The sequence below is a fragment of the Centropristis striata genome, chromosome 21 (genome assembly GCF_030273125.1).
Source record: "Centropristis striata isolate RG_2023a ecotype Rhode Island chromosome 21, C.striata_1.0, whole genome shotgun sequence".
Taxonomy (NCBI): Eukaryota; Metazoa; Chordata; class Actinopteri; order Perciformes; family Serranidae; genus Centropristis; species Centropristis striata.
The window spans coordinates 18,205,994-18,214,241 of NC_081537.1; the positions used below are offsets into that span (position 1 = coordinate 18,205,994).

The 8,248-nt window shown below is 36.8% G+C and overlaps 1 protein-coding gene across 1 annotated transcript; it reads right to left on the bottom strand.

Annotated features, from left to right (window-relative positions):
- Positions 1-3,565: 3,565 nt before the first annotated feature.
- Positions 3,566-6,871, bottom strand: hpdl (4-hydroxyphenylpyruvate dioxygenase-like). The gene is made up of 5 exons (XM_059324822.1): positions 6,174-6,871; positions 5,923-6,089; positions 5,682-5,833; positions 4,287-4,414; positions 3,566-4,204 (listed from the first exon to the last, which is right to left on the bottom strand). The coding sequence occupies exons 1-5, from the start codon at positions 6,845-6,847 to the stop codon at positions 4,003-4,005; spliced, it is 1,323 nt and encodes a 440-aa protein (XP_059180805.1). The 5' UTR covers positions 6,848-6,871; the 3' UTR covers positions 3,566-4,002.
- Positions 6,872-8,248: the final 1,377 nt, after the last annotated feature.

Below are 8,248 nucleotides of genomic sequence, written 5' to 3' on the forward strand. Positions count from 1 at the left end.
ATGATGGTTAAAAGTAAAATATAAATATATTTAAGACTTTTTTGTAAAACTATCGCCCCCGCTTCTGTAACTAGTGGTACGACCCGCCCTGCAGTAATGAAAAGTAATCACAGTTTTGAGCTGTGCATATAGACAAGGCACTTTCACAATAAACAGTGGTGAAACATTATAAGCTGCCAACTGTGTGTGATTTGAAGAGTCAGATAGAGGGCGAAAGAGGAAGATGTGTGATATATTTATACGTTGCTAGTTCCTTCTCACCAAATTAGTTCCAGTATAATAAGGGTTAGAATACATTTATTACCAACAGATGTTCTCCTTACAGAAAGTAAAGTCTGGCTTTCTCATGCAGTATGCTATTATTTAACCATCCGGGATTAGCTGTCTATATATGCGCATATATTGTGCAACAAGTGTACATATGGTCACTTATACATTATTTTAAATAAAGGAATACTTCACCCCCAAAGTGACCATATATATATAGTATGTAATATATATCAACTACTCCTCCGGTGTTACCTTGAGGTCTGGATGAAACTTTTTTCTCACATGCATCCAGGGTGAACACCGAATCCAAAAAAGGACAAAATTTATGAATGAATTTAAGTTTAACTACAGCAAAACTATATAAAAGACATCTGTCTTCCCAAACACATGCATTATCACTTTACTGGTTAAAACATTTCCACAAAAGCTGTTGCGCTTGTGCAGGCATGCTAATTTTCTTATTTTTTGGATTCTTTGTACACCATGGAGGCATGTGAGAAACACAAATCTTTCTTTAAGAATTAAAGGTAACACATGGTGAGTAATTAATCTAAAATTTGATATTTTGGGGCCGTAGTATTCCTTTTTAATATCACTTAAGCCACCAAAGTTCATGTTATCTTCTGAATATTTATATTTACACTTTTCTATCCTGTTTATCATCCTACAAACCCTCCACTCCAAATACAGCTTCTTCACTTACAGTATGGGTGTACTTGTTTATCTCTCTGTATGTTAGGACACTGTGGTCACATTGTGACAGCAGGAGGCAAAAAAATGCATGAACTTGATGAAAACTGACATAAGCCAATTATACTCATGACACTGCACAAACCTAAAGCCAGTTATTATTACAAGTCGCCAAAAGCTGCAAGAATAACAAATATATGTTGTTTTTCCGATCCACTCACATCACATGCAGTAAGTTAATTTATTTTGTCGAGGCTGAAGTTAACACACTGGGCCTCAGGAGGGTGGGGAGCTGAAGTTCACCCCTGGCACACACTATTGTTAATCAAGGAGTAACATCTGTTGTGTGCCACTAATCTCCCCCAGACTGTCAGACTGTCCTCCTCGGTTTTAGACTGTCTGCCTTTTGTGTTAAAGGGCACCGAGGATTTGTCTCCTCCACTATGTGGGCTACAGTGTGGGGGTGACCAAAACCCCTTCAGCAGTCTAGAAAGCATGCGATTTAGCAAACGAATGCAGACACTACATTTTGTGTTGTGTTGCCCCAACAGACACAGATGACACTTTAGGAAATGGATGGTGAAAATAGCTCATTGAAAGAGGCAGGAGTGTTGCAATTTAACAAGTTTAGCTGTGTGTGTTGTGACTGTCAAAACCGTAGGGGGCAGTATTCACCAATCATAGTGCAGTATCACAGAATCAAAGTGTAATAGCTTTTATATGTTTGAGAAATAATAATTCTTGATTTAGGTGTTTTAGTTGTTTCTCTTTGACTTTATGAATGTAACTGTAGTTAACATATGGTTAACAGTAAATAGGAAGTGAGCTTCCAACTCCCAGAACTGAGACCCCATGCAGAATGCTGTATGCCATCTGTGATTCACACTGGCCTCAGACAGATGGCTAAAGGACTCCTGTTACAGGAGCCATCCCTTCTCAACTTTAATGATATATAATCCTACCCATCTTTGACAACATTTCCAGTTTATGATTCAAGTTTTTGTTCAGATTTTGAAACAGATCTGGTTAAAACATTAAATGTATCCATACTGTAGTTTAAAATATGAATTATGAGTATTCTATATGCAGTATATAAGTTGCATTCTGATAATCCATAAGCTTTCTATCAGTGATCACAAATACATAGACAACTCCTCAAAAGTTTTGTTTGGCCAAGAGGGTGACACTTGAGTAAAAGAAAAACACTGACACCATTTGTCAAAATGCAGAAGTACATGCATTTACAAGTTAACTTTTTGCAGCTTGTGGAAAGTATTCACTGATGTCACTCAGCAGGGGATACTGTAACTACAGTCAGAACACAAAGAGAGCATATGGCTTTCATGGAACTCCATCTAAATTTCACTGCCTCTCATCTACCCCACTAATCCTAGCCTATAATGTTTATAGCCAAGTTAATTGAACTGGCACATCTCTGTGGGTTTGGAGATCCCTTCTAAGACGCTCTGAAGCAGTGTTTTTGCCAAAGCGTGCACATTGCCTAAACCTCCCCAGCATCTGAAAGAGCCAGGGGCAGCTGTTCTTCCAGTAACGGTTCATGAGTGATTGTGTGAGCGAGGTATTTAGAAGAAGGGCCGTTGAGCTCAGAACAGCTTTATTTTCAGTCATTATGATGTTTTTATGATAAAATCAAGTGACTAATAAGCCTAGATTATTATACCTTTGTACAATAAATACTGTTGAAGCATAAAAAATAAATCTAGGATATCTGGAGAGATGAAGTGTCTTTAAGTCTATGCCTGTGTTAATAATAAAGTGATCAGTATTCCTCCTTTTTGTATATAAACACTGACAGTGGTGGAATTATACGTCTTTTAAATAAAGTTTTTGGTCTGTTATTTGGCCCACATTGTCTCTACTTAAGTGGATCTGCACTGCAGCAGTGCACTTAATTTAAACTTTTGAAAACTTTTTAAAAGAAAGAAAAGTATTGACTGGATAAATATCTATAGATAATAAAAAACTAAACTATGTAATATAAATACAATTAAATAAATTGGTCTTCCACTAATCATTACAAACAATATGTATGGATTATTTTTTTTTTTACACAATTAATGTAAAAGTAGCCTTTTATTGTTGTAGTGCATAAAATTTTCCCAACTTTATTTAAGAGAGATTAGATAAGATATTCCTTTATTGATCCCCCATGGGGGAAATTCAGGTGTTGAAAATAAAAAATAGAATAGAATAATAAAAATGGAATAAAATAAAGATAAAAAATAAATAGTATAAAGTAAGAAAATACAAACGACCAAGATCCTACATCCACTAGTGTTATGCCAGAAACTAAAAAACTATTTACTTTATACGTTGTATTTATACCAACAAATATTTCTAACCTGATAACATTTTTTTAAAGTACATTTTTCATGAGCTAATAAATATTGAATATAGAGTAATGAAATGGAAATACTGTGGATAATAATTGTGACAAAGCATAAAATGCACATAATCATGCACTTACTCTCCCCTCTGGCCACTTGTGATAAGATGAATGAAGAGATTTTGAAAGCTCTTATTCTGAAAATTTGGCCCACCCACATTCTAAGACACAGAGAGCACATTATTTTGACGACAGTAATTGATCTTCACGGCCTGGTGTTAGCAACACATTTATTGAGGAACAGTTGCTGTGAAGTGAGTCAGTTGCTTTGCTTTGATACAGTGAAAACAAGGACATTCTTTTACTACCGCAGAAAGTGTATTTTTGTAGTAACATTTCAAGTAAAGCATGTAACATTGTACCACTTTTTCATAGTGCAGTTTGACATAATCTGTTCAGTCATGTTGATGGATATTAATTGAATATTTGTACAGTACTTTTTTTGGAGTGTGACATGCAACTTGGAGTTCATAACTAAATCTGAAACTGAAATAGAAAGCACTTGTGAAAAACTCTTCCATAAATATATTACATCTCTTATACATTCCATAAATATTTTCCCCTAATAAGTGCTCCCACATTGACATATAAAAAACAGCAAATAAAAAGAGCTCAGTTAAAAGTATTCAGAGTCACTAATATTGGGACGTCTGCACAGTTTTTGTGGATCCCTTTTCTCGAGAATCGCCCCTCTGTTCCTCCATGTGCGCCTGCACCGACCTCCATAGTGCTCTGATGTTCCCCTCACCAAAACCTGTCGCCCCTCTTCGCTCTATCAGCTCCAGGAAGAAGGTGTCCTCTGCAAAAATGGGCTTGGTAAACACCTGGAGAAGGTATCTGGAAACAGAAAGTAGCAAGGTAAGGACATTAAGGCTCTGTTAAAAGTGATGTCAGATTAAAGCTCTTAATTACTTCCCACCTTTTGGTTTTACTGGTTGCTGTCTGTGATGAAGGATCCCGGTGTAGGTCTGTGTCCAGGAGAATGCCGTGCTGCGCCAGCAACTGTGGGTTGTGTCCTGCCTCCTCTATCTCATGCTGTTTCCCCACCTGTCATAGCACACAAGACAGGTAGAAGAGTTGGTAACCAGTGTAGAAGATGACACATTACATACCATTTTTAAATATTATAATCAGCCACAGAAACTGCTTTGTTATATTACCAAGCGATAAAATCATACAGAAATCCAGTGGAGAGTCACAGAAAAATAATATTGTTGTTTTCTGTTGGACTTTGAGAAAGTGAAGCTAGAGCTGCTAAAGGGATAGTTCTTATTTTTGTATGAGCTACTTATCCAGAGATAGAGTAGTAGAAGGCCAGTAGATGGCTATTGGCATGCCCCCAGTTTGGAGAAGCATGCAGGAGTAACGGCACAGAAGTGAAGCAATTGAATGGCAAGTGGATGGGGGGCCGCAGCAAAATGTTTGGTGTCTACAATACATTTTGCTGTCAGTTTAAATCTGTTTAAGTATAAAATGTACTTGGATTATTTCCCCATTCTTCTATCCACTCTTCAAAGCCACCAGACTCCATTGACAAGTACTGTAATTTTACCTTGTCGAGCATAGGAGTTGCTGGTGTACTGCTGTTTCAATCAGTTGGTTTATTTGTGTTATTATGTGACTGGTATTTTAAATTATTAATGTAGATTCACCAAAGTCACACAATAAAACACACAAAAAAACAGATGGAGGCAGAGGTAGAACAGTGACTCTTGTGTTCTCTGAGGTTATATTATTGTTTTGTTAATGGAGTCTGGTGGCCTTAAAGGAGCATGTATAGTGACTTCAGGTCCCCATGTAAACTTAAACAGGGCTGTCTGACGGCAAGTGGTGAAAATAAACCATACAATTGATCTGAACTAATTTCCCCATCCTCCACAGCAGAACATAGCTTAGCTTCGATGCCGGTACTCCTACTGGCTTCGCCAAACTGGGGACATGTCAACTGCCATCTATAGATAAGTACCTAATAAAAGTCCATTTCATAAAATGCCAAATATCCATTAAAGACTAACAAATCATCAAACCAAGAATTGTGATCCCTGGCATCTTGAAATAAGAAAATATCTATATAATATATATATCTGAAGTTATCTGTGGTGCCTTGTGATTCTTTTACATAGTGCAGGTGCAAATTCAGTGCAACTCTGCAGTTTCATGATTAAAAGACTCTGCCCTGATCTGTCTTGTGTATCTGTAATTACCATTTTGTTGATTGCAATTATATATGATATTAGTATGATGCATTTTCCAACTTGTTAAATAAACATGGTGCATTTCTTGCACTTGTGCAGGATGTAAGAATCAGTCAAACCTCAGTGTAGTAGGCATAAGGAGGGGAGAAAAACTGGACACCAGCATCAGCCATCGTTTGTGCAGTAGAAACTATGTTTTCTGTGTACAGCCCGATGTGCTGGATGCCCGGGGCCTCGTGCTGCTCCAAGAAGGTGTCAACCTGATTCCTGCCTGAAATAAGTGCAAACACACAGTGATGCAAGTGTATAATATTGTCAGTTATGGCAGTAATGAAATGCCTTGAATGATGTTACCGTTACCTTGTTCAGGCAGTGATTCTGCGATGACAAATTTGCAGTCTGGCTGTTTTTTGTCCACAGAGGGGAGCGTAATGCCTGCTTTGCTGCACTTCCAGTACTCCATGGCAGTAAGACGCAGCCCGATGCCCTCCTGGTTGACGACAAAACCTTCGTCCACATCTTCATTACTACCCAGTAAAAAAAAACACTCATATTTATTATCAAGTTGAATAAAATGTAGCATACAACTGAAAAAATGTATTGGATCTCACCTGTCAATGAAAAACCTCTGAAAACCAAAGAGCGTCTCATACCACCTCATGACCTGGTGGGTTGTCTTCCTGGGACAGACATAAGTTATGTGATCAAAGTGTGTGATTGGACAAGACAAGTCCTCCTCTGACAAGCTGCAGTCCTTTTCTATGACATCAAACCCAGGCAGGAAGCTTCCCTTGTATTTTGTCCTGTCAATTAATGTGTGGCACACGTTTCCCACAATAGATTTTAGCACCGAGTAGGTGACAGGACCTCTCTCGTCCTGCACAGTCGTGGGCGGCACCAGGAAGCTGCAGCCCAGATGGCTTAGGGTCCTGAATGACCTTTCCACATCCTCCACCTCGAAACACACGTTGCTTACAGTATCCACCGGGTAATATGGGCTGATATCGTACATACATCTCGATGAATTATCCAGGTTGTATTTGACGTTGACCGGGCATATGTCTATGATGCGCGGCTCTTCATTCAATCTTACACCACTCTGGTTTGGTCTCTCATTCACGATGAAAACAGCCGCTCCCTTTCTGAAAGCCAGCTGTCTGGACCTGTCGGTAAGTCTGGTGGCAAACAAATTAAACTTGAATTTAGAGACGAGGTCGCAAGCAACTTTCTCCGCGTTAGAAACGTGGAGCGAAATGTGGTGTAACCGGGTCAAGAGAGCTGCCATTTTTCTGTGTGACGTTTTGACTGGGGGCGTGTCCTCCCTGCCTTTTTCTAAATATAGGTATTTATTTATACCTTATACACATTATCGGTAATATAATAATCAATATTGTTTTGTTTATTACTGTTTCAAAAAATAAATAAAGGTTTAATTTAAAAATGTGTATATCATTTTTTCGTATTAGACTATCCAACACATCGTAACACTGTTAAAATAATCACCTATGTCATTTTTTTTTTAAATCAAAATTGTTTTTTGTTTTTTTTCCTAAATCATCTCCTCATGACGCCGGCCACCATGGTAAAGTCGCCTTCATCCTCAGTTGATCAGATCATGTGATTTTACCCCTTTAAGATAATGGCCTATGTCAAGTGTGTGACTTAAGCGGGTTTATTATGCCTAAATCAAAATAAAATGTGACTTAGGCAATTTTTTGAACATGCCTTTGTGACTTAAGCAAGATATGGTAACACTTTATTTTGAAGGTGTCTACATAAGAGTGACATGAGCGTGTCATAAACATGACATGGGATGTGTCATGAACATTAATGACACTTTGAAGTAACATGATACTTGTTATGTTATGTTTCTGACAGGCGATAGGCGACGGTGTGACTCTTAAGTAGACACCTTCAAAATAAAGTGTTACCATATCTTGCATATGTCACAAAGGCATGTTCAAAAAAATTGCCTAAGTCATTATTTCTCTTAAGTTACATAATTTACACACAGTGTTATTATTATGCCAATAGCCATCCTTTACATCCTTTTTGAGTGAAATTATCAATAAATGTCATATGTTACACTTTTGGTGTAACATATGAGTTTTTACAACAACAAAAAAGTCAGCATGCATTTGTGTTTTTGTAAGCTTGTTTATATTTCTTTCCTTAAATAATCTCTACTTCTTCTAATTTGGGCTGGGTAATATATTAATAATATGTCAATATAATAATTTGTTCCTGGTTTTAAAGGCTGCATTACAATAAACTCACGTCATTTCTTAACACATTTTTACAGCTGTTATTATTTGTCTTTAGCCAATAAGTCAACATAATAACAAAATTATCATTGTGTAAATATCTTGAGTAAGCATAGTAATATTGATTAAAAAATATATAAATATAAATAGATGTTTGATTTTTCTATATACTCAAGCCCTAGTTGAAGTGTTTAGAAAATAAAATAATAAGAGGGCTAACATATTTATGACATTCTTTCTGAAAATAAAATGGTTTATACGACTAGTTTAGATGAATTTGCTGTACATATATTGTAGATACTGTTACCTGATTTTATATTTCTCATTGTTTAAAGTGTAAGTACTTAGTATTTTTCTCGCTTAAATTGTTTATCATTTTGATATTTCTTGTTAATATTTCTTGTTTCTTTTTCTTCTTATTT